The sequence below is a fragment of the Scylla paramamosain genome, chromosome 7 (genome assembly GCF_035594125.1).
Source record: "Scylla paramamosain isolate STU-SP2022 chromosome 7, ASM3559412v1, whole genome shotgun sequence".
Classification (NCBI taxonomy): domain Eukaryota; kingdom Metazoa; phylum Arthropoda; class Malacostraca; order Decapoda; family Portunidae; genus Scylla; species Scylla paramamosain.
Genome location: NC_087157.1, coordinates 30,930,616 through 30,958,115, shown reverse-complemented (window position 1 = coordinate 30,958,115; position 27,500 = coordinate 30,930,616). Strand labels below are relative to the sequence as shown.

At 42.1% G+C, this 27,500-nt stretch overlaps 1 protein-coding gene across 2 annotated transcripts in view; it reads right to left on the bottom strand.

Moving 5' to 3' along the window:
* Nucleotides 1-27,500, bottom strand: part of LOC135102349 (uncharacterized) — a 158,705-nt gene that overhangs the window by 12,030 nt on the left and 119,175 nt on the right. For both annotated transcript variants that reach the window (XM_064007446.1, XM_064007447.1), the window contains exons 3-4: nucleotides 24,759-24,894; nucleotides 21,448-21,581 (exon numbers count right to left, since the gene is read on the bottom strand). In XM_064007446.1, coding sequence (XP_063863516.1) covers nucleotides 21,448-21,581; nucleotides 24,759-24,894 — 270 coding nt within the window. The remainder of the gene's footprint in view (nucleotides 1-21,447; nucleotides 21,582-24,758; nucleotides 24,895-27,500) is intronic.

The following is a 27,500-nucleotide window of genomic DNA, read 5'->3' as shown; positions in this document are numbered from 1 at the left end:
ATTCATCCAAGTTAAGAGTTTTTGTCTTATAGCTTGACAATATACTTTTTGGTGTACATGTAGCGATCGTTGTAAAGGGTTAGGAATTGTTGTATAAAGAAAATCTGAAATGGGGAGATAATCGCCTGAGTGTGGAGAGTGACAGATAACATAAATGGCTAGTCACGAGTATTACCACAGATATTCATCTTATCAAACATAGGCAAATTCAACATACAGGTTTGACAATATGAAATACCAGTCTTAATGGAAATATAGAATTAGCTCAAGTCTTGACAGTTGTTGTATCTACTGCACATGTCGTTGCAGACTGGGTAGCTTACATCAGATCGTTCAGTGACCAGTTTTTGCGTATTACATAGTTTCGAGAGATAACAGCCGACGTGGGAACAAAGCATGAACACTTAAAAGTCTATAACTTAAAAAAAGAAAAAAATGCAAAAGTAACATACATGAGAAAAAAAAAAAGATCACTTCACTGTATGTGTACTAGTAAGTAACACAGTAGTAAAATATACACCACAAGACTCGTTGGGTGTCTGTGGCTTCCCAGTGTGCCTCGGGTCGCCTCGCCTCCTTCACACTACCGCGATGCATCACCACGACCATAACCTCCTTCAGGCAAGAAAATAATCACGTTCACTCGACACATGGCAGGCTGGATACCAGTGCCACGCCGCGCCGAGACGTGACCACCGCCGTGAGTTACGTGGAAATCACAACTTGGCGCTGTATATATAACACAACACATTAAATATTACCTGTGCAAACATATACCTGCGGCTTAAAGTACGAGCACATGAGTATTCTCTCCCCTTCCTTCATCGCAGTCGATATCATAATGTGTATACTGTATGCTTCACGCCTGAATTGTCAACGTTTACTTTCTTGCGTATTTTTTTATATTCCTTCCGGTCTCCGTCTTATCATTCCACGCTTATGTTACGTCATCAATCGATAGTTGGTAAATGGACGAGACGACCATTTCTTTATATCTACAGTTCCGAAACACAGTAATAGCAGCAGCAGCAGGAGCAGCAGCAGCAGCAGCAGCAGCAGCAGCAGTATTATTATTATTATTATTATTATTATTATTATTATTATTATTATTATTATCATTATTATTATTATTATTATTATTATTAGTAGTAGTAGTAGTAGTAGTAGTAGTAGCAGTAGTAGTAGTAGTAGTAGTAGTAGTAGTAGTAGTAGTAGTAGTAGTAGTAGTAGTAGTAGTAGTAGTAGTAATAGTAACAGTAGTAGTAGTGGTGGTGTGAAGTACATGAGTCGTAGTAGTATTAGTAGTAGTAGTAGTAGTAGTAGTAGAAGTAGCAGCAGCAGCAGCAGCAGCAGCAGCAGCAACAGCAGTAGTTCCAGTAAATGCAAATAACGCAGCAATGATATTTAGTTTTATCGTGAACACTGCAATGCAAACATACTTATAATCATTCCACCTTCGAATCAGAAATACAGAGCTTCGCAGGTGGTGAGACACAGCGCCACCCAGCACCTGCCCACAGCGGAGACACTGCAGCAGCTACGACCCATGAATAATTGGCTAACACAGCAAGACACAATAACCTTGACACAAAACCAGCTCAGTTATTCAAGCACAGAAGTTGTCATGCATGAACCAGTGTCTTATGTATAACTATGAGCTCGATCCTGGCCGCGCGTCACCTCATGCTGCCGAAACAATGTCCTACACCGTCTCCTCTCACAAACAACGGGCCAGCACACTTTTTTTTTTTTTTTTTGCGGGTGTAAAGGTTGGTAAAGTGTACAAAAAGAAAAAGTAGGAAAAGTTTCAAAGAGGTTGGCCAATTTAGTCCATGAGGTGTCTCGATACTCTCCTCCTGAAGCAGTTCGAATCACGAGAAGCAAGAAAAAGGAGCAGAGAGTTCCAGAGTTTACAAGTGGAAGGGATGAAAGAGTATAGTTTAAGTCTTGCGTTACTGAAGGGGACAACATAAAGACGAGAGTAAGAAGAAAGTTTTGAACAGCGATGGGAAGGAGAGGGGGACGCATGCAGTGGCGTGGTAACACCTGCCATCCAGGAAGGCTCTGAAGGGAAAATGATCTAATTAATCCCAACTCAAAATCTAACATACGAAAACAAATAAAAGGCATACTACGAGACATGGCAGCCGGGACACAGTGGTTCTTGATAACGTTACATACACCGCAAACACCTTATCTCACAATAGTTAACTGCATTCTCCACCCCAAGCAATAACAATGGTCAAACGCTGTAAACTTCATCTGACGTCATAAAAGAATTCCAGAAATGCCCTAATGAAGCCTGTAAACTATCAGCATAACGCACGTAATGACCCTAATCTTTCCACTCATGAATGCAAGAACGCCAGAAAACTCAATATTCCTCTGGCCACTTCAGACATTCCACTGGCTGCGAGCTACCACTGTTCTAGCGCAATAAATTCAAGCATATAATTCCAGACAGACTTCACATAATATATCACCGCTTGGACAACCACAAACAAACCAACACAAACAGCACTCTCGTCACACACAACGGTTTCTCGGTGCTTCTCCCAGTATCGGTCAATAAAGTGTGCAAAGATACGTACCTCTATAGTGACAGCTGGCTTGCCGGCTGGCAGAAAAATCATTACGTGTTCAATAAGGGATCATCTCATGAATACATCTTCCCGAATGGGGTGCCTTGTGGGTGTTTTCTCGCCAGCATACCAATCTTTGAAAATATAAATAAGATCCACCGTCACTCCCTTCTCCTCACGGTTACGAGAGGAAATCAAAAGCATGTTTGTACATCATAACCTCCATCCACCATGCCATCAAGGCCAGTGAAGCACGAACACAGCCACGCTTGAATCGCAAACCAATAGGTCTCTCAACTAAACATGATTAACAGCACCAGCACATCAATACCAAAGATACTGACCACATCTACCGAAGCACACACACACACACACACACACACACACACATACATCTTGATCACCACACCCAGTCAGTCAGTAATATCCTCACGTTCACACACGAGACCATAACAATATTTCAACATCCTGTATCTATCCAGCAGCCATGGACACCGCGACCCAGCACAAAGGCATCATTAATTCTTACTTTAGATACAAACAATACAGTCTAGACACAGCACGTCTGGTTACGTCAGTCCTTCCCACGTTTCTATACAACTTGAATGAATCCTCCAAACGATTTACAACCCAAAAACTATTACAAAAACTATCTTAAAACAATACCAGGAGTAGACACAACACCCACATACATGAAGTGCTAGTCGCCTCAGCCACCAGCACGCCAGAACACAGTCTTCTCTACGAACACAAATACCTTCAACGCTCATGATCAAATTACGCACATATATTCAGTCTCATCAGCATCCCTCGCATCACACACCCATCACCAGAATCCAAGCAGCGCTCCTGTGTCTGTGTGAGTGTTCGGTGCTTTAGCGGCAAAGAGATCAAATTTCCAGATAAAACTACGTACCCTCATGCAACGCTGAATGGCTGATAACACATATTGAAAAAAAATAATGGGATTAAAAATTCTGAATAATAAAGTAACCAATGCAATACGATGGACAAGAGAAAAGAGGACGAGAAAAAAAAAAAGAGAAAGGTCGTTTAGCTTCCTGATTCCTTGCCCTTCTTGATCCTTCTGTGAATAGCGTATCTCTAGCAATCACTTCCAGGGCATTTTATACAACACTGCCAAGCACAAGAGAAGCAATCATGGCCTTTGACGTAACCCAGACCACACTGTTAAGAAGAAGTGTCCTACTGGAATGGGCACACAAATCCTTCCACGCAGAGACAATACACGCTTTCTTTTCCGCCAGCAGTATCGGCGTCGCGAAGAATTTTACATCGACATCTACCGAGAAAAGAAAGGAGAAAGAAAAGAAAAAATTCCAGATGAGGAAATTAAATGCACTTTCCACACAACTGGACAAATCTTCACACCAGAGCATCAGTGCAAAAAGACTTGTTCCAAACACACACACACACACACACACACACACACACACACACACACACACACACACACACACACACACACGCACAGACACACTGCCAGAAAGACACAAAGAACAAGACGCATTGGATATGAGGAAACGCTCGGTTCAAATCGTGGTGTCCTCAAGAATGCGCCTGTAGTCGACCAGAAAGAATCATGGACCAGAGCTAGGAGGAGGAGGAGGAGGAGGAGGAGGAAGAAGAGGAAGAGGAAGAGGAACAAGAACAAGAACAAGAACAGCAACGACAACATGAGTGATATCTAAAATGGCAAAGAAAACAGCATTGCACAAACTATTATTGTACCTCCTCAATAATAACAACCATTACTAACCATAGCAACAACAACAACAACAACAACAACAACAACAACAATAACAACAATAACAACAACAACAACAATAACTACATCATCTACAAAGAAAAAAAAAAAACATCAATAACAGCAACGACATTAAACCCCGTAATACATGAAGCAAGAACAGCAACGATAACAACAACAACAACTAACTGGTAAACAAGTAACAAAGAGCTCGTATTTCACTTGCTCGCTGAGGGAACAACGACGCAGCATTACTGTACAAGTATATCACGTGTCTCCAACGGTATACACACACACACACACACACACACACATACACACACACATATACACACATGCATGCATACGTACATGCAGACATACATACCAACACCAAAAACTCAAACACGACCAACAAGAATAACAGTAACCATTGCCCACCACCACCGCCACCACCACCACCACCACCATCGTCTCCAGCAAGAAAAAAAAAAAAAGAAAAAAAAGAAAAAAAAAAGCACAGCAGAAGTAATAAATCATTCCACACTTCCCACTTCTGCTCCTCTCCATCATCTTCATCTCCCTCACCACCTCATCTGCACCTCCATATATATATATATCGGCGTAAAAAGAGAATGCTGCAAGGGAACGCGCACTGCAAGTTCTGAGACGTGCAAGGGAAGGGTGGGAAGTGATGGCTCAAGACGTCCATTTTTTAATTCTTGTTGTCAGGAGGAGGAGGACAAAAAGGAGGAGAAGGAAAGTATGGATTCAGGTGTGTAGGTGTAAGTTTGAGGATGATGTGTGTGTGTGTGTGTGTGTGTGTGTGTGTGTGTGTGTGTGTGTGTGTGTGTGTGTGTGTGTGTGTGTGTGTGTGTGTGTGTATGTGTGTGTTTTGTGGACCTTTCCTGCCCTCTTTCTTTCTCTTTCTTCTGTACCTCTTAAACTATTTTCTATTCGAGGTTTAGACTATCATCATCATCATCATCATAGTTAAGACTATTATCATCATCGTCAACACAATGACATCTTGGAAAAACTAAACAATTAGAAAAGGCGGGAAAGAAAACAGCAAAGAATGGATACATACCACAAAATAATAGAACACAAGACAGTGTGTAGATTTATAATTTAGAATCTAATCGGAAGAAATTCAGACTTTTCAGATGTAAAAGAATAATAATGATTTACTGCAAACTGATGATGAATTGGCCCACACTGAATCGCCATTCATCTGAAGGTCATCTAAGTGAATTTTTCAGTTACTTGAGGGCTCATTCAATATGAAAAGGTAAACCTTGGACTTAATTCCTTGTACATTTATCGATCAGAAAAATTACGGTTTACAGCATGGCGGCAACATACCGTCTTGTATTGCCCGCATTGCACACTGCCAACACTTTGTAGAAGTATTGGCCTGGATACATTTTTTTCATTATTAAGGGCATATTAAATAATCATATATAGTTAATAAGCTGAGTGACAGTGACGTAGCCTTTGTTGACATTTTTTTTTTCTCACAACGTAATTTTCCGTTTCAGTGTTTCCCCCAGAGCTGACCGCCATAGAGTTCGGTTACTCGCAAATATTTTCTCTGGAAACGGAATATTTTCAGAGTGAATAGTCTCCATGAAAAGTCTTCAGTAATGGAGAAGTAATCAGTCTCGCAGTGCAGGGAAGTATACAGGCGGATAACGTGCAACAATGTGTATTGCTCACTTCAGAGCACCAGAGCTCTACAACCTGAAATCTAATACATGACCGTATGGAAAAGTATTACCTCACTACGGTATACTATCGTTTAATGGCATGCTTGTTTGCCAATCCTATCATGATTAGAGATTTTTGTTACCTAAGTAATCTCCCGCAATATGAAAAGAGACTACATCAATGTACTGTTGCCTTCATGAATTCGCCGTTGATTTTTAACACTGAACACTCCCATCATCATATCAGCACCAATTTTCGATACCCAAGGATGCATGGCAGGTTTGGATTTCTTGTTTCAGTTACTAGCAACATCACTCTTTCCTCCCCCGCACCGCCCTCTCCTGGCCTCAAAGGAACCAGTTACACTGCATTCCTGCGTAACACATGAATCTTGGATTTCATCATCATTTGATACTCTTACACCCGAAGCACAGTTACACAAAGATTTACAGAGTTCGTACGGGGTTTCGACATGCTTACCAATGCGCCTACATCGAGACGTACGAAGAATGTTCATAGGCCATTTTTTTAACCAATTCTTTGTTTTCCTTAGCCAGTGGCCTTCTTACATACAAAAAAAAAAAAAATAAATAAATAAATAAATAAATAAAATAAAAATAAAAATAAATTGATCCCACTAAATCGAAAGAAAAATAGTGGAGAAAAGCCTTTCACTACATCGAGGGTGTACAGTGAAACATCTTGTTGGTTTTAATGTGCTCGTGATTGTAATGCTTGATCAACAGCGAGGCCTTAAGAGGGAACGGTGCACGAGGTGAACAGCACAGGCATGGAGTCAGTGCTGCCTCGCCCACGAGCTCCCCGATCACGGTACACAGTAACTCTCTCTCTGTTTCCTTGCTAAACTTGACGCTTCCAGAGTGAGAACATCCTCTTGAAGGGACACAGACTTCCACGGCGCTAATGTGCGATGCATCACAGGACGGAAGCCCATTTCCTGCCTCCTCCTGATATTTATTTCAGTTCCCGCCTCGGGGTACTAACGTTAAACGAGAACAAAAACTGGTAAATACTAAATAGCAGAGGAAACAATATAATATCTAAAAGTAACAATGAGATTAAAAAAAGTAACAAGAATTTAAGAAATTAAGGGATTACATGAGTGAAAAATTGGCGTAAAACTTCACATAATATTTTACGATTGTGAAAGGATTCGTAAAAATACGTCTGTAACATTTTACGATAATGAAAAAGACTGAACATATTTCTAGCAATTAATTTTATTCTGTCGTACATAGAACCATGTTGAACACAATAGTGTGGTGATGTCCAAGGAGCGAGCCATTCACACGAGCCAAGCCAGTGTGTATTTGCACGTGTCAGTGACAACGCATGTGTACATATTGTATTTAGTAATACCTCATTGCTTATAATTATGGTAATGCTGGTGGTGGTAGCTGTAACATTATCATCATCATCATCATCATTAGTAGTAGTAGTAGTAGTAGTAGTAGTAGTAGTAGTAGTAGTAGTAGTAGTAGTAGTAGTAGTGGTAGTAGTAGTAGTAGTGGTAGTAGTAGTAGTAGTAGTAGTAGTAGAAGTAGCAGCAGCAGAAGCAGCAGCAGCAGTAGTAGTAGTATTAGTAGTATTAGTAGTAGTAGTAGTAGTAGTAGTAAAGAAACAGTAATATAATAATAGTTATTCGTATATATTTTCCTTTCGTTTCCTCCATACGTGTGGTGACATGCAAGGAAAAAGCAGAGCACATAGATCCAGTCTAATTAAAAGAAATTAATAGTCACAGATCTAAAAATGCAATGAGATTTCAAATCATATCGTATATATAATTTTGCAATAGTCACCCATAATAAAATGATGCCCGACACTCACTCTCTCTTTTCCCTTCACTTTTTGTGTTTCATGTTTCTAGTGAGACTTTTTTGTATTGCGTTCTCTATTTATATTTTCAATATATTTGCGTGACTTTTCAAAATATATGTATACCAGTATGAATATGTGTATGGATGGATGGATATACATATATACTACACACACACACACACACACACACGCACTGTCGCCCTCCCCCCCCAAAAAAAAAAGGGGGGCCGGAGAAGGAAATGATGAAAGGAATCGTTATCTCCGAACAGGCAAGGGAAGACCGAAAGGGATGGAGAAAAGTATTATTAGTGTTTAGGAAGCAGCGAGTTACGGCAGACTGAGGAGCGGGAGGTGAAGGTCGCGAGAGAGAGAGAGAGAGAGAGAGAGAGAGAGAGAGAGAGAGAGAGAGAGAGAGAGAGAGAGAGAGAGAGAGAGAGAGAGAGAGAGAGAGAGAGAGAGAGAGAGAGAGAGAGAGAGAGAGAGAGAGAGAGAGATTTGATACGGCATGATTTATTATTATTATTGGTATTATTATTATTACTATTATTATTTTACGTAGGATCGTCTTAAATGCCACACGCTGTATTATAGGTCACCGCTCTCCTTTGGCTGGCGACTGAAACACCGTCTGACTCCCTCATTGATGCGTCGAGACTAAGAGACAGGAGGAGGAGGAGAAGGAGAAGGAGAAGGAGATGGAGAAGGAGAAGGAGAAGGAGAAGGTGAAGGAGAAGGAGAAGGAGGACAACAACAACAACAACAACAACAACAACAACAACAACAACAACAACAACAACAACAACAACAACATCAACAACGATGAGGAAGAAAGAATAAAAAAAAAGAAAGAAGGAAGCAGAAGCAGAAGTGCAGGAAGGGATGAAGAAGGAGGAGGAGGGAGAGAAGATGAGTTGGAGTGGTCGTAATGAACTAGAGGAGGATCAGTGGTCTATCTGGTGGTGATGGCAGCGATGGTGATGCTTGGAGTGTTGAGGGAAGGAAGGAAGGAAAAGAGGAGCTGATGAAATGCCACAAGAATCTGGGAAACTGCGGGGGCGTTCATATCACCACCACCAAACGACATCAGCACAAGTCGAGATTCTTCTTCTTTTTTTGCCTTAATCTTTTTTTTTTTCTTTCTTTCTTTTGTGTGTCTGCGTCTGGTGGTGGTGGTGGTGGTGGTGGTAATAAAGCTTGGTATCAGTAAGAAAAAAACAAGAAGGAAAGAAAATAAAAAAAGATAAATAAAAGGAGAGAGAAAAGAAAACGAGAACGAAAATAAAAAAAAGAAAAGAAGGAAAGGAAAGAAAGAGAAAAAAAGAAAAAGAAAAGAAAAGAAGAAAGAAAACCAAAAAAAAAGAAAGCAAAACGGAAAAAAAAATTTTAGAAAACTGAGAACTGAATCTTGATCTTGAATAGTAATTGACATTTATATCATTGATCATTTTGCAGAATCAAGAAAGGGCGATATGTTTGTCTGAGGGCAGTATTCTTTATTTAGAGGCACAGAAAGAGGAGGATCAGGAGGAGGAGGAGGAGAAAGACAAGGAGGATGGAGAGATGGACAGAAGGTGGAAGGGAGACGGAGAGGAGAAGTAGTGAAGTTTCAGCATGATTGACCGAATGAGTGACTGACTGAGCAGATGACGATTGGTGTCGATCAACCATCACACTCATCGCAGGAAAGGAGCAAAAAATAAACAATGTGAAAAGAACGTGCCATTAAAAGAGAACGACTGTGATCGCTGTAACAGGTGAACGCGACAAATGAATAACGTACAGCGCAGGAAAATGAATATGATATAAAAGCAAATAAAAGAAACTGCATTCTTTTAAAATGAACAAACTATGAAACTGCGCGAGATAAAAATATATAGGTAGGTAGACAGAGAGACAGACAGGTAGATTGACAGATAGATAGATAGCTAGATAGACAGACTGACTCATTGACAGACTTATTGATTGATGGACTGATTGTTTCGTTGAATGATAGATAGATAGATAGATAGATAGATAGATAGATAGATAGATAGATAGAGAGAGAGAGAGAGAGAGAGAGAGAGAGAGAGAGAGAGAGAGAGAGAGAGAGAGAGAGAGAGAAACACTCCCATCACCATCCCGGCACAAGAAAGATACGGATCACACAGGTTTCCAACAATTTGATCAGCCGGCGCCTCACACCCGGAGCAGCAATAAGCAGCCGCCACGCAAGAGCTGTGACTCGCTGTGACGCACGGTGGCCTTGAGTGCGCCTGATAGATCTGAAGGCTGAAACTCTCTGGATGTCATCGCCTCGCTCTTCGCATTCAGGTGCCACGAGTTAAGGACGCGATCAGGGCAAGAGCCTTCCATCAGTGCAACTAAACGGCTTAAAGCCCACCAGTTTTACCTTCGTAGTCTTAATTGAACGTTTCAGCGTCTTGTCCCGACATTTTAAAAGGCTGTAGTGAAAGTGATTAGGGATTTCAAGTTTATTTTCCGCTTCCGCTTCACCAGTACGAAAGTCTTATGAGAATGCAAACAGTCATGTATCCGGCTCTTGGAAATGGTCCTTATGAGGAAACAAAGGCTTTAGTCGCCGCCTGCAAGAGAAGCCTGAGTGCTTAGTGTGACAGAGATTATTCTATTTTATTTTTACTTCTCACTCCTTTATTGGTTGGCGCTCAGTCCGTTACGTCCTTTGTGTTCTCCCGACTTATTTTTTTTTTATTCATTCATTTTGTTTCGTAATTAACAACACCAGTGGAGAACGATGATAACAGATAGAAGGACGTCACCGTGGCTCACTGCTGTGTTACATCTTCCAATACTACCACTCTGATAGCATAGTTAAGGATCTTGCTCTTTCTTCAATCTGTGTCTTTCAGGTGGACACACGTGAGGGAAGAGAATGCCTATCAAGACCACTGCAGTGAGTTTGAGGATTGAGCGAAAAAAGTTTCCTTGTAGATGTGAATGTCCTCTGATACTTACGTGCACAGTGAAGGAAAACTAATGAACAAAACGGGAACAACGCCTCCACAACCCTTAAAGTACGAGGGGTGTAATCTCAGACGTGGCAGAAACGTAACGCATTAAATTCTTGATTAATGAACGAACGCTGATATCACTGACCTTTAAAACCGTATCATATAAATGTCAGACAGTCCTTCAGCTTTCATGATTGCCCTTCACTTTAAAACAGTTCACTGGACATACAGGGTAGATGACTGGACACTTTGAAGGCAACAAGACAAATGTAAGGTCGGTCCCTGTCTGATGTCAAGCCACCTTCCTGTGACTTGAACTACTGGCAGCTTACCTTTGATTACACTTGTTCACTTCAACTTCATTACTGCACTCGCGTCCACCCAACACTTCTTAATATGGTGAACAGAAAACCCTTATTTAGATCAACACTGGTACAAGAGCTGCAGCTACACCCAGATGTACATATACACTATTTTCCGTGCCCGTAATGTTCTCCGCCTCAGTCCACCACTTTCCTGCAAATTCCACCCACGAAGATCTCTCCATGAAAATTTCCCCCCAAAAATAATTCTTTTCAAGATAAATTTCCCTAAAACTCCCGCACCATACCATGGCATTATATTATTCATTACGGGGGATATTACTCTGGATAAAAATGTTGCGGGTGAAATGTTCGGTGGGGAAATCCGCCAGGGGGATTTCCGATATAAGTACTAAGTACTCTGCCACAGAAACTTGTGTGACAGACGCTCCTCCGACCCTTCTGTCGCCTCGGGATTGTGGCGCAAGATGGAGCGACGCACAGGGTAGTAAGCTGATAGTAAGGAAGGAATCAGCGCCTTCAAGAAGCAGTAGTAGTACGAGTAGTAGTAGTAGTAGTAGTAGTATGGTTATTATTACCATCATCATTGCTGTTATTATTATTATGATAATTATTGTTATCATTACTATTATTATAATCACTGACATCTCTGTCATTACTACAATTACTCACGTGCGTAAAGAGACTTGCCAAATGTGTTTCATGAACCTAACAGTTATTTCGCATCAAACACTGAAATTAATTCCACAACACCGAGGTTTCTGCGATCCCCGCCCCCCTTCACTATCGTCTTTTAATAGATGTCTGGCGTCCCTTACCACGACGTGCACCTTTTCTTTAATGCAGGAAATATTGACACAAGCCAAAGTGTGCCTCAGTTCTAGATGTGTTAACATCCACAATATAATCCCTTTTCACAAGAGCCTCCTCGTGTGTGGTCTTGCTGTTCATCGCTAATCATATCGTGCCAAGGGTGCGATCCTTGTCCTCACTCCCCCTGTGGCTAGCTAAGCAATTACAGGTATTTTCTGGCAATGCTCAATCTAATACATAAACTTAAAAATGAAAATCTGTCTTCCCATACCGAGGTTACGCACAGTGAGGAGTGGGGCGGCGACCCCAGTGATACTCATACATGGGTACACACACGTGATGCGCAGATATTCTGTTCTCGCTGGTGCTGCTTTTGTCGCCTAGTTAGTTCGTTCATTTCTTTCAGGCACAAGACAGCCTGCTCACCATAGATGAAGAGTAAGCTTACCATTGATGAAGAGTAAGACTTTGTCTATAATATAAAGTTAAAAAGATCAGACAGATGATACGATTACTTTCAAAGGTCAACAAGGCTACAGCAAATGAGAAAATAATATGTAGTACAGGCTACATGAAGCTACTGTACTTTTTTTTTTATATAGGAGGGACACTGGCCAAGGGCAACAAAAATACAATAAGATAGATTTAAAAAGCACAATGAGATGCCAGTCCTTGCACTGTGCTAGACAAATAAACAGAAAAACCTGTGTGCGAAAGGACATTACAATACATAATGAAGGAAGGGATTCCAGGGCAGCGTCCCCCAGCCAGACTCTGACCCGTCAGTAGATATCAGATATGCAGCTCGATAACAAGACTCAGTAGATTTGCCTTTATTCCGACAGCGGTTGACACAAAAGCTCAGCTGGGAGTTCCCGCGGCGCTGGAGAGAAAACACACCGCTGCAATGGCAGGTTGAGAAAGGGATATCTGACAAAGCAGCGTCCTGCTCGAAAACTAAAAAGCTGTGGACATTTATTATGAACGATTCAAGTCACAGTATCAGCAAGACACTATGATCAGGCAATAAAAGACTGTGCGTGAACATTTAATGACAAACACTCCAGCAATAATAGGGACAAGTGGAATGGAGCACATCTGAAAGCACGAACTACTAAGTTAACGAACAGAGCCACAAATATACACAGGGTGGAGTTGTCAGAAAAAAATGTTGACTCCCATCACTCATTATAAACGTCTAATGTGTTTACTGAGGAGAACAGTGCACTGGGATTTTCAGAAGAGGAGGAGGAGGAGGAGGAGGAGGAGGAGGAGGAGGAGGAGGAAGAGGAGAGGGAGGAGGAGAGAGAGAGAGAGAGAGAGAGAGAGAGAGAGAGAGAGAGAGAGAGAGAGAGAGAGAGAGAGAGAGAGAGAGAGAGAGCGCAGTGGCATGTACATTTGAAAATCAAGTCCCGACAGCGTGCCTCTTGAATCACGGGAAGTTTGCAGTACACACGAGGGTCTAAGAGGCAAATGTATTGAGCATGCAATACATAGAGAGACAGAGTAATAGCAGGTGCGAAGGGATAACTGACGAGGATGAAGAGATGAACCAAAGGAGAGGTAATAGAAGCGTGTGAAAACCATAAAGAAGAAAATGGTGAACCGGAACAAGAGGGGAGGAGAGAAAGAAAGAGGAGAGGCTGTGAGGGGAGAGGTGGGGAGGGACAGGGACGGGATAAGGCTGCGGCTGTTGTATTCGAGTGTGTGTGACGAGAGCGTTGGTGGAGAGGAAAAAGGAAGTGGGGTGAGACGGAAGACAGGATGGAAAGTGAGACTGTCGTGTGTCTGGGAGGGAAGGGTTGAGGGGGAAGGCGTCAGTAGCGGGGAAACATGGAAGACGCTGAGAGAGGAAAGCTGTTTTGATATAGCAATCTTCATTTTTCTAAAGAGGAATCTCTCTCTCTCTCTCTCTCTCTCTCTCTCTCTCTCTCTCTCTCTCTCTCTCTCTCTCTCTCTCTCTAACCTCACACACAATGACTATTCGAATATTACTTTAAGGTTGCAAACGTTTTGTTGTGTTCTGATGTGCGGCAGAAATACGAGAGGAGGAACTCTTTCAGAGAGCGATGACATGGACCACAGCGTGCGGAAGGAGAGGCGCAGCGTGGCACGACTAAGGTTTATGTCTGGGATGAATATCCTGGAACCATTTTTACCAGGGCCGTCCTTTCTGGGGGCGGCTCCTCAAAGAGAACAACTTCACAGAAGACAGTGATGTTGCTGCTGCTGCTGCTGCTGCTGCTGCTGCTGCTAAAAGATGATGATGATGATGATGGTAATAATTATGATAAGGACGATTCGTAAAAACTAAGTGAGGAATTAACATGTATTTTTTTATGTCTTTTTCGTGTGCCATACAGCACATGGTTGAATTTGTTTCTATTAAAATCAGTGGTTGAAAGATTGCTCCCTGAAATTTAGACCACCGGTGTATACGTGCAGCCTCAATATTGTTTTTCGTTTATTGAGGAGATCCGCCAAATCGTTGGCCTTCAGAATTATTTGACTATCAAGTTTACAATCCGATATTAAAATAAATGAGGAAATAAGTCATAAGATCTGATTAATAAGAGAGAGGCCATGGATTAGTCAGTGATGCTTCGGGGACATTCTCAAGTTTAGCTCAAGTAACATGTCCTGCTCTTAAATTATTCAGCATCAGCTTGAAGTTAGTGTGCTGCATTTAGTTGATTTTCATATCGATTATATTATTAGTGAACAGAAATATTGTTTCAATACTAAAGGCTACCCTGCTTATGGTTAAGAAATTGTTCGAGAGTTTGTGCTGCAAGTGTAACCATTGTCTCCACTCGTAAATAGCCATGAGAAGTGCTAATCCCGAATGGACTCGAATATTCCTATGAAACAGCTTGTGCACACATACATCTAACATGTTCCTTCTTTAGTGGTTCCCTTGTGACGATGCGTGAGGGATTACACTACATACCCCGCGCGAATATTTTAGTGGGCGGGGTGGCGCGTGCTGTAAGTATGAGGATAGTGATGGAATATACACCTGTATTTCCTGCTTTGAATTGGACGGGAAACACTGTGATACACGGGCAAAGGGGACACGAAAACTTGGTCTTTGCAACAGCACAGCAGGGAGAAGGCACAGTGAAGGTTCAGCCCACAGCTAGGGCGAGCTGTGCATTCTTCCGCGAAACACCGCTTTACAGTGTATGGAATGCGGCGCCCATCAGAGGCTAATACAACGCTGCAGATCATCGACAGAACTGGCCCTGATTGCTTGCTGCTTCTTTCCTACGCGGGTGCCAAGTAAGGCTGCCACACTAACTTTTGACATCCACACTGTATCCACACCAATACTTCCATCCCGTCAAATTACACACACACACACACACACACACACACACACTTCCGTCCTGCATTAAGAAAAGAATCAGTAATTGAACATGCCCTCATTCCTGCTTTCCCTATAAATTCCTAGTTGAATTTTTAATGCAACAGACATCGCTTCCTTCTTTTCCCGGAACAGCTTCGGCACGAGGGATGGGTGAGCAATGAGGAGTATTGTGCTGAACGGTGCTCTCCTTCACAATAATAAGGGACGTTCAGGTTAAACAGGTAACCTCCACAGTGGCTAATTTCCATCCACGTGAGTATTTCCAAGGTAATCCCATCTCTTGTATGCCAGAGCAACTCCCACGCACCTTTCCTTTCTCACCCTCCCGCCAGCAACGGTGAGTGTATTCCCGGCACGTGAAAAACTGGCACAAGTTGTGTCGTCCCCCCCACCCTCCAGCCCAGACACATCTCCCTCCCGCCCTTCCCCGCGACCCGATGGCTTGACGGTAATCACACCTGTCGGGGGGGGATGGGTGTGAGGGAGCAAATGTCTCTCTCTCTCTCTCTCTCTCTCTCTCTCTCTCTCTCTCTCTCTCTCTCTCTCTCTCTCTCTCTCTCTCTCTCTCTCTCTCTCTCTCTCTCGCCTGCCACCACTGACCTATTACCAACGCCGCTGTCTTGTTCCTTAGGAAATTTAACTCTTTTTTTTTTTTTTTTTTGTCACGTCTGGGTACGTCTGTCTGGGTGCTCTTCTCGCTGTCTGGCTGTCATTGTGTGTGTGTGTGTGTGTGTGTGTGTGTGTGTGTGTGTGTGTGTGTGTGTGTGTGTGTGTGTGTACCTTCCAGCTTGAGGGTCTTTGTCTCTCTGCCTGCCTCTGTGTCTGTCAGTCTGTCTCTCTTTCTCTGTCTGTCTGTGTGTCTGTCTGTCTGTCTGTCAATTTGGCACATACATAAAAAAAAATGTACTAAATAAAACAAAAAAGAAAGTGAAAAAAAAAATAAATAAAGCTCATAAACTAAAATAACAAACACAGCCAGGCATTAGATCCGATGAGCCGCGCCGCAGTCAGTTTCAATCCGCGCGTCTCGTCAACACAGCCCAATACAAACACGTGATTTATCACTTAGCGGTCTTGTCATCATATTTGTTTTAAGCGATTAAACGCACAATTGTTTTTCCGTCTGCTGAAGATGCCGAGAAGGAAAAATGAAGGTACTGTGATGATCCCGTGATATTTTTCGACCTGATACACCAGTGCTACCCATGTCTCTCTTTCCCTAATGACTTTGATTGCGATAAGGTTAGGGAACACTGCGAGGATGTGAGCAACTGCCCAGGAATTGACTAGCAGTAATACGTGTACATCAAATCCCTTTAATGGCGCAGGTAGAGGAGCGGTGTCTGTGTCTGAACTGAGTCTAGGTGAGGGAATGGTGCAAGTACAGATGGATGGTTGGAGTTAACATAAAGACAGGGTTTCTGAAAATATTAGAACATTAGTAGTGAAGGGAAGACAAAATAACCCATTTGAACAGTTCTAGGAAGGACAGATTGCTGTGTCTGTGTGTCTGAGGGAAATAAAGGTGAGGGAAGGGCGAGGAAGGCGGAGGAAGTGCTGGGTTGGACGAGGCGGGGCAAGAAGGGATGGGTGGCTGTGGTTGTTATCTCTGATCGCTAACGTTGTCTTTTCGTTAGGATGTCCATATGAAAATAATAAAATAAAGAAAGGAAAGATTTGGAAAGCAGTTTTAGTGAGTGCAGCTAGCAACTGTCTCTCTCTCTCTCTCTCTCTCTCTCTCTCTCTCTCTCTCTCTCTCTCTCTCTCTCTCTCTCTCTCTCTCTCTCTCTCTCTCTCTCTCTCTCCTCTCCTCTCTCTCTCTCTCTCTCTCTCTCTCTGCATGGGCTGTAGCTGTAAACATAAAGGAGAAAAGGCAGGCTTCACTAGCGTATCTGAGACATAAGAAGGTGAAACAGCCGTAGAGCTGCACCACTAGTAACACAACACATGGCAAGTGTTCTCAAGTAAACTCTCCTGAAAAGATATGAATTAACTGACTGTTGTGCTTCCAGATCAGAAGCGATACGGATTCAGTTCAGTAAGTGTTAACTTCCCCTTTATTGCTTCATTAACAGTGACACGTGTTTCTCGTTAAAAAAAATAATAAAGTTTAATGGTTAATGAGATCTGGATTGATTATGAACAATTAATTATGAAATATTACAGTACTATTCTGGGGAGAAATTTTATCTTCATAGCAGTGCTGCAGTGCAACGATCACAGCTTCATTTAATAAAGCCGTGGTCGTTGCCGTCGCCATGTTAACACTCCTCCTGTCACTCATGAAGCAGTGGCCTCTTGGAGCTTGTCAGATGTTAACGTCATGGTGGGGAAATTATGACAAATACGTGTTAGTGTTAATCGCCCAGCAATCCGTGGGAAAGGGAGGAGAGAAATTATTATGATGTTCTAGACCAGAAGTTATCAGACATCAGGTGAGTGTTTACCCTCTGACATGAACAGCCGCTTTTTTTTTTTTTTTTCACCGTCGCACTGTTGTGATCCCCTCATATTACGTGCTGACTGCTCCTCTGATCGGCTGCAGAAGGTTAGCAGATTTTCAGCGGAAGGGCCAAACAACGAAGATCTGTTCCTGCCACCTACGTGCGATGGGTGCAATTATTAGAATGGGAAAATCGTCCTCTATGGGCAAGCTTCTGTGTCAGTGTGGGGATTGCACTGCCATCTGGTGAGCTTCATCTTTAACTGAATGCAACACTACCAACAAGCTTACGTGGTGACGTGGTGACTAAGCTGCTGTCTGGCGGCCGACCAGTGAGCTGTGTGTCAGGCGCCGTCTTCTCGTGGGTGAGTGGCATTTATTTTTCATGTCTGCCATTTGACGCAGAAACATTGCACTAAAATATGCTGTTATTTTCAACAGCAGTTTGTCGTGATATTATTGTGAAAATTCATGTATATTATTCTGTCACTGTTATGTACCAGAGTGTTGTGGAACCAGACCTAGTAATGGTTAACTGGCAAAGCAATTCGTGTATTTTAATGAGGTCTCCTGAGGCAAAACACACTTGCGCCAAGTAATGGTTTCCACAAAGAAATACTGACATCAGCCTCACTCCATGACAGCATCACACGTAACTGTAACGGGGGCGCGCCACATTTCCTTAAGTCACATTTCCTACAGAACCACATCTATAAATCTAGCACATTTTAGATAAGTGACATTTCCTACAGCCCTCCATCACTGATACAGTGCATCTCCTACTACACCTACTGTGTGTAGGAGATACGCTGGCCAGACTATTTTGTGTAGGAAATATGACGGTGTATGTGTAGTGTGTAGGATATATGACTCATGTGTGTAGAAATTCTTTTTACTTCTTATATACAATGAAATATACAATGAAACTATATTTCCTTTCTTACTGTCTTAATAAAACACAAGAATATACAACGAAACTATTTTATTTCTTACGAAAACACAGGTATATGAAATCAAACAGCACAATGGGATTTCCTAAATGAAAACCTCAAAACTGTCATGAAGAGCACTGCGGCAAGTGGGAGATGTTGCAGGAATGTTGTTGTCTGCTTCTGATACAGTGATAGCAATGAAATCTGCACAAGAGGAAGCATGCCGATATGATAGAAGAACCACAGTCGCCCCTTCGTCTTAGGCAGTTGTTGTCTGAGTCCTCTTGCTCTTCCTCACTCCCACACCACTGTCGTCGTCAAGTACTTGGTATGATGAAACAGACGTATCAAATGTGTATATAACAACACTGATGTATTGGGCTAAGGTGTACGAGTATGTGCCACTCAGTAACTCTTCTTTCAACTTCTCCCTGCGGTCAATGTTTCTGACAAACCTCTTCTTCTTTTGACGAGTTATGTCCAAGCCAAGCGAGACAGGGGTTCCAGCGCAGCTAGACAGTGTAGGAAATGTGACTGAACCGATTTCTGTGTTTTGGGGATATGCTTGTTGGAAATATGTCACCAACCGAATATCCGAAAAAAAAATATATATATATATGCAGGAGAGTTTGTGAAGGACATGTGCGGGATATTTTTTTGTAGGGAATTTAACAGCTTATGTGTAGGACATGTGGCAGTACTCCAAATATTGTACGCTTGTAGATGTGATTACGCCCCACTGTGACAACCTACCCATGAAAATGTTTTCGAGCATCCCTTGCAGTACACCTAACACTAATTAGCGGATCCGTGTTCCTGGCCACACAGCAATCAACTTACATACGTGGACAACAGAACCCTTCCTGACCCAAATAAAAATAAATTACGCTAAGTGACAGTTCTTCTCAACACTCGAGTCGGACGCCACCAAGTCAACACACACTGAGCGACAGCTGGACGGAAACCAATTCTTCAGTAGGATTACCTAAAAAAAAATGCCACACTTTTCTCACTCCTTTCCCTGCAAGTACCAGCGTCCTTTCTCAGAAATACAATCCATACCCCCCCAAAAAAAAAATAATAATAAATAAATAAAAATATATAAAATAAACGAAGATTGTGAAATAAGCGAACATTTTGTATTGCGTGTCGTGTTGCGGCTGTTGACACATTGCGTAAGACTGATCTGGCGGGATGATGTCAGGCAACTCGTGTGAGCAGAGCAAGCATTTTATTTACTTTTATTATTATTTTTTTTTTTTTTTTTCTGTCGGAGAAATCTTTCCTTATTTTCCCTTCCTCACCCATGACTCGTTAACGTAAAAAAGAAAAAGAAGAAGAAGAAGAAAAAGAAGAAAAGAAACAAGAAGAAAAGAAGAAGAAAAAGGAGAAAAGAACAAGAACAAGAAAGAAGAAAAGAAGAAGAAGAAGAAGAAAGAAGAAAAAGGAGAAAAAGAAGAAGAAAAGAAGAAGAAGAAGAAGAAGAAGAAGAAGAAGAAGAAGAAGAAGAAGAAGCAAAAGAAAGAAGAAGAAAAAGAAGAAGACGAAGAAATGTTGGCCAGTTTAGTTCGAGATACCTTTACACTCCTCTTCTACATCACACAACACGCCTTGCAGCAACAGTAACAATAAAGATAAAACACTCTTGGATCACCTACAGTGCTCAATCTACTCCAAGAACGCCTCACACACACACACACACACACACACACACACACACACACACACACACACACATACATACACACATGTACACACACACACACACACACACACACACACACACACACACACACACACAATTTATCTAAAAGCAACTATTTTTGCAAGCCAAGGTCGGAAAGTGCAAATAGTTATAGAGAAAAAAGAAAAATAAAGTTTTCGTTGCCATTAGGGAGTAGTCATTGCAAGCTCGACAAAAAAATAAATAGATAAACAGAAATAAGAAGAAAAAAAAAAAAACACTCCTTCACACACACGATGTTCAAAACCTCCTTTTCCCAACGACTCACAACATCACCACCAGCCACTGCTAAACATTTTGTCAAACAGTAAATAAAAAGAAAAAAAAAAGAAGGAACAAATAACGACAGTAAGTATTTCTCACCACTACGCCAGACACGACTCCCTATACCCTTGAAAAACACACACACACACACACACACACACACACACACAAGACACGCGGACACGACACACGGGAGAGGAGTGACAGCTAAATGACAGTGAAATACGAGGAGGAAAAAGAAAAAAAAAACAGAGAGGAAAAAGAAATAAAGAGGAGCAGTTTGAAGAATGCGCGGCCTCCACATTGATGGTGGATATAATAACAGAATGAGAGAGCGTGTAGAATTCACATAAACCCAAGGCAGAAAGGATGAAAACAATGCTAGAGAGAGAGAGAGAGAGAGAGAGAGAGAGAGAGAGAGAGAGAGAGAGAGAGAGAGAGAGAGAGAGAGAGAGAGAGAGTTACGGGTGAAAGCACGGCGAGTTAAGAGAGGAAGGGTTGAAGTGAGGGAGAGATGGCCCCGAGGGGAGAGAGAAAGGAGACACACACACACACACAGAGAGAGAGAGAGAGAGAGAGAGAGAGAGAGAGAGAGAGAGAGAGAGAGAGAGAGAGAGAGAGAGAGAGAGAGAGAGAGAGAGAGAGACAGATAAAATACAACCACACAAGGAGAAGCAGCGAGAACAAAACACTATATACTATACTCACAATATTGTCGTTGATGTACCACGTGAGGCTGGCCGGGGGATGGGAGGGCGCGGACACACAGGTGAGGCGAGCAGTGTCCCCAATCTTGTACTCGTGCTGGGTACCATAAATTGTGGGCTTCTCCTCCGGGATCTCTATTTTCCGGGCGGAGGAGGGAGAGATGGATGAGTGCAAGGAAGATGACGGGAAGGGAAGGAAAGAGAAGGGAGGGATTGGAAGAAAGGTGAATAATAGAGGGAGGGAAGTATGGAGGCAGGTATGGATGGATGATGAGAGGTAGGGAGGGAGGGAGGGAGGGAGAGAGGGATGGAGGAATGAAGGAAAGAGCGTTGAAAATGAGAAAGCAAAATGAAGGGTATGTTATTTAAAACGGAAACGAAGGCAATAAAGAAAAGAATGATAAAAATTACATAATGAATGACAAAAAGAAAGAGATCAAAGAAAGAAGTTAAATAAAAGAAAAAGAAAAGGAAAAGAGTTAAAGAGAGCGAGATGTGGAAATTACGCAACAAATGGATGCAGCAGCGGAGGAAGAAACGAGGGAGGGGAAGAGAAAAGAGACGAAGAAGAAAAAAAGAGATGAGGGAAAAGACGAGAAGGGGAAGTGAAGAAAAAGAAAACTTTGCTGTTAAATAAAAAAAAAGAAAAAACTTTGAGTCTTGGGCCTGAGAGAGAGAGAGAGAGAGAAAAAAAAAAAACGGTTGCTTTAAAAAGACTTTCTCCCATTCTTTAGTAAATACCATTAATTCACTCGACATTCCCAGCCAGCAGGAAGGAGCAGCAGGTGGCCTCAAGGTTAACTTTACAGCATTACCGCGCTTGTGCAACTCCTTAGCGGAGGAAAATGTCAGATAATAGAATTTTCTCTCGAGACAGTGGTTGTTAGTACTCCGGGAATGCGGCTTGGGACTGTTTTCTGGGACTGGGACTGGCTTTGGGATAACTCTGGCCTCCTTGGTTTAGTCCTTTCCGGTGTGTGATAGGAGGGTGAAGTATTACTGTAAGCTTATTTGAATTCCAGAGTTTGTTCCCAATGTCTCGCCTCTGCATGCCACAGCGGTCACTACATGGCTTGGAATGAAGTGCATCAGGCGACAAAATGGACCGGAGTGGATGGTAATGAAGAGTTGGAAGGCGTGAAAACAAGGGATGACTGAGTGACTGATTCAAGACACCACAACAATGAGTCGTTATTACGCGCTGGAGGAACTAACTATATCAACTGACAAGTGCCTGAAGAGAATTGTCAAAAGAGGCGAGAAAACACAGTAGTAAAAGTATAGGAATAATCATCACAGGAATTCACACATACAAGCACGATCAAACATACACTGGCACACACAAACATGTATAGTTGCATGCTTAAGAATCCATACCTAACTACCAACTAGCTATCTGCATACGTACATATGGACACAACAAGCACACAAGATCACAAATAGATCCTACTGGCGGTCATTTCGCCGCTAATGGCTTTTCGCATCAATATTTCCCATCAATGTTTGGGTCTAGAAACAGTCGCGCTCGTGGTAACGGTTTGTATTTTGCTGATTAGTTTTTCCGCACGGTAAGTAATGACAATGCTTCACCCGCAATCTCTGGAAACACGCTCAGCACTTCAAAACATTGTTGGAGTCTTGTTTACGTATCCGGCTGCAGTTTTAGCGAACAATTATGCGGCTTTGGGTGAGAAAATCAGTAATTATGATCAGATAGCGGAAAAGACAGGAGTTTCAGCCCATTCCCTTAGCGTGCGATATGTTCACGGTGTTGGTAAATGGTCATAACTAAATCAAAAGGTTCAAATGATAATTACATTTCGATGACTTCCAGAATGTGGACCCACTTGCTACTCGCTAAATGAATGGATACAAGTGGTGTGCATCAATACTAACTTTATATTGGTCTGGTGCAACACAATATATCTCAATTCAACAGACATTATTTTCATATATTTTATTCCATCCAGTAATTTAAGAATAAAAAAAAAACATAATGCATAATATATCTCAGTTCATTAGGCTTAGCTTTCATGCATTTTACTCCAAGTTTTAATAGAGAACAATTGAATCCTGAAACAACAAAAGACACCAGAACAAGGCCACGCTCCTCAAGGCTTGGTGGTGCACGTAGTTTCCCGCATGGGCGAGGCCTCACTCCCTGTGCATCGCGGCGGTCTGGTCAGGATGTCTACTTTAACACTATAAACTTGTATGAATTCAAATTTACGTTTTAGCTTATAGGGAACATTTTTAAAATTCAGATATCAAAAATATTTCAGCAGTTTTCACCTTTTTTTTATGATACAACAACACCAGCCATTGCAGGAAATAGCGGAAGTTACAGTAATAAAGTCAGAGAATTGTATAACGTCGGATTTTTACTTTTAATTTGTACATCTCTTTGCCTTCCATGCCACAGTGCGAGTGTTTAGTACAGCAATTATGCGCCTCGAATAAAGATAAACACGCAGCCAGCACTGGTTTAGAAGCCAAATACACTGGTGCTTCAGCAGCGCCACTGAACAAATGAATGAGTGACGCACACCGAGTGACGGAAAGTGACAGAATGGAATATCAAAAATGTAAGAGACTGACAGTATCTAACAAAGGCTCGAAACAGGCAATTAAAATAACAGGAATAACACAAAGGCCTGTACTCTTCAACGCACTGTTGTCCCGCTGTGGTTGTTTTCCAAAGACTACATAATGATTTATTTGGTTCTTATGGGTGGTTTCTCCTTCATCGTACGTAATTATTGTTAAACTGTCGTTAGAATCGTGAAAATACTCTTCCAACAGAGCCTGTTAAAAAACAGTCGAGATCACAAGCCAAAACGTTTTGGAATATGGACCAAAATGAGAGTTCAGAATAAAAATATGATACGAGAAGAAAGTGAACTAATGATCTCAAAATGATCTAAAATGAAAGGGTGGAGAAAAAGTGCAGAATGCTTTAAGATAAGTGACAGAAGATCAATGAAAAGAGGAACAGCGTGAGGCAACACTATTTTATCTTTGTCATTCTCAAGATTCCTTGCATAGCTCCTCTTTCACGAGAAGAAAATAAATAAATAGATAAATAAAAAAATAATAATATATACATTTAATAATAAGAATCGTAGGCAGATAAGTAGGTAGTTGGACATACAAAAGTACAAACAGACAGACAGACAGACAAACAGACAGATAGCATATGAAACCTCAGGCAAACAAACGCATGGACAAACAAAGAAACAGGTAGATCAACCTACCGACTCACCAACACACACACACACACACACACACACACACACACACACACACACTTACTGACGACCATCATCTTGGCGTGTTTGTCTGACGTGAGGAACTGCGGACCCTCGCCGATGACCTCACACTTGTACATCCCGGAGGCGCCCAGCTGAACGTTGTCCAGCTTCACGCGGCGCCCCACGGACATCTCTCTCTGCAAACCAACAACACAGACAAGCATTAGTATTAGTGTTAGTCACAAGTACATTATCTAACGGTATAGTAAAAAGTCTCTCCCTGCAAAGCAACACAGACGTAACAAAATTATTAGTATTAGTGTTAGTTTGAAGTTCATTACCTTAGGACATTCTCTCTCTCTCTCTCTCTCTCTCTCTCTCTCTCTCTCTTTCTCTCTCTCTCTCTCTCTCTCTCTCCTCTCTCTCTCTCTCTCTCTCTCTCTCTCTCTCTCTCTGCTAAACGACACAGAGGTAACAGCAAAAGGTAGGAATTGGTATTAGTACCAGTTATAAGTCCACTGTCTTAAGGTATAGTAAAAAGTCTGTGCCCTGCAAAGTAACAACACAAATGACGGAAAAGCTCATATATTAGTATTAGTTTTAGTTATAAGTCCATTATCTTAGAGTATAGTAAGAAACCTGTCCTCTGACAAATAATTCTTCTAATTTTATGTAACAAGTAAGTTTTTCCCACTGATTCTCGACGAAAAGGAAAGCTGTGCGTTCTTTCGTTTCTTTTCTTGTCTTATCCTCGACGTAAAAAATTCGAAAAAAAATAGGATAGATTATTAAACCACGTTTTACCGTAATGATTATGCCAAGAAACTTTCCTGTTATCTGCTAAGCTCATATTTTTTCCCCTCCTCCACTATTCCCACCTATTTCCCTTTCTTTCTCTCTCTTTCATCATTCTTCTATCACGTCATCGTCATCTCATTTCTCCAAGTAAACGAGGTAAATAAACCTAAAACTGAGGAAAATAACAGAGGAAAGTAAACAGTCCACACACACACACACACACACACACACACACACACACACACACACACACACACAAACACACACACACAATAAATGCCCTTTCATAACATTAGTGGCCCCGTTGCCGTCAGGGTGAGGCAATAAAGGGCGTAACAGTGGTGTCATCTGATGCTCCTGATGAACTCTTTCCATTTATATGCATCTTTCGCTAAACCTTTTCCCTTCACCTTCCACAGCACGACTTGTTTCCTCACTCTCTCTTTGTTTCGTCCTTGGTTTCCTTTTCCCTGTGGCTCTTCCTCTATCCCCGCCGCCTTTATTGTGCCTCCTGGAGTCTATATGATTTGTTAACTCAATTTCTTCAACTTCGAATATGATTATCTTCCTCGTATTTTTCTCATTATAAACTTATATTGTCTATTATGAGTTACTGCTTTGATTTTATGGTGCAGTATGGGGAAGGAAAGTTTTTATACGAGAAAAAAATTGTTCGAAGTAAACTTGTAATTGAAGTTACTGTGTTTGTTTTATTTTATTATATTTTCCTAGCACGAGTTATTGATCTCACGCAAAAGAGTTCCTCATTTTACACAAACACTTAACTTCCTTTTACACAAGCTGACCTTCACGGCGGCAGACTGGTTGCCATGGAGTGGGCATTAAGAGAGGCTTGCGGCTCGGACACTTCGGAACACGGATGCCACTTTAAATAAGGCAACAACATGACTGAGTATTCCGGCAAACCGTTCAGGAGCACGGTGAAGACCCCTGACTTGTGGCGGGAAAGTGTTACCAGAGACGACCTCGATAAACGGTTCGCTCCGTCACCGCGACACGAAGCGCCGCATCGGTTGCAGCTGTAAGCATCGAACACATCAGTTCCAGGCGGCGGCCTCTTACTGTCTTCACCAAATAACGCCGCCATGACTACTGTAGCGGTAAAGGCTCTATATGTTAGCGGCGCCTCATGTGGGCAGAAACACATAAACAGTAATGGCGCCACACATTACACGGGCGTCAGCTATGCCCGAGCACCACATCCATCACCACCGCACTACTCCACGTCACAATCTTACAGTATTCGACCATTCGACGCGCTCCCTGACCGCCTGCTTGACCTCCCCTGACAGTGTGGAGTTACCAAGTTTACCTCTTCGATGACTCCTTTACGACTTGATCTATTAACTTTGGCGATTGTGGTGACTCCTTCGGGCCGGATGAAGAAACTTTCTTTACGACATCCCGCTATTGATTTTGTGGCATCCTCCTCCTCCTTTCTCTTGTTCAGGTGAGCCGCCACTGCTACGGGTGATGCTGATGATGAGTGGTGAGGTAACAAATCAGCCTGGTGTATGTCGGCGTCACCATTCGGCTGATGGTGTCACAGCGGCGGCAGCATCAGCGTCACTTCATCATAAAAAGTTGTAAATTTATGGTGCAGGAATGTTATGAAACTCGCGTTAGACAGAAAACGAGCACCGCCAACCACTGAGTAACACAGCAAACACCGACTACCTGTGTGTGTGTGTGTGTGTGTGTGTGTGTGTGTGTGTGTGTGTGTGGAAGGTAAGCTGTGTGTAAAGAGATGGACGACTTTGGTATGAATGGATGGCACACACACACACACACACACACACACACACACACACACACACACACACACACACACACACACACACACACACAAGCAAATAAACAGCAAAACACATAAACCACATAACAACAAACAAACAAACAAAAAAAATGTGTTGCCGAAGCGAAAGTCCATTTGCATTCTTGGCAAGCGGAATTCTGCTCCTCAATCCACTCTGCATCACTGATC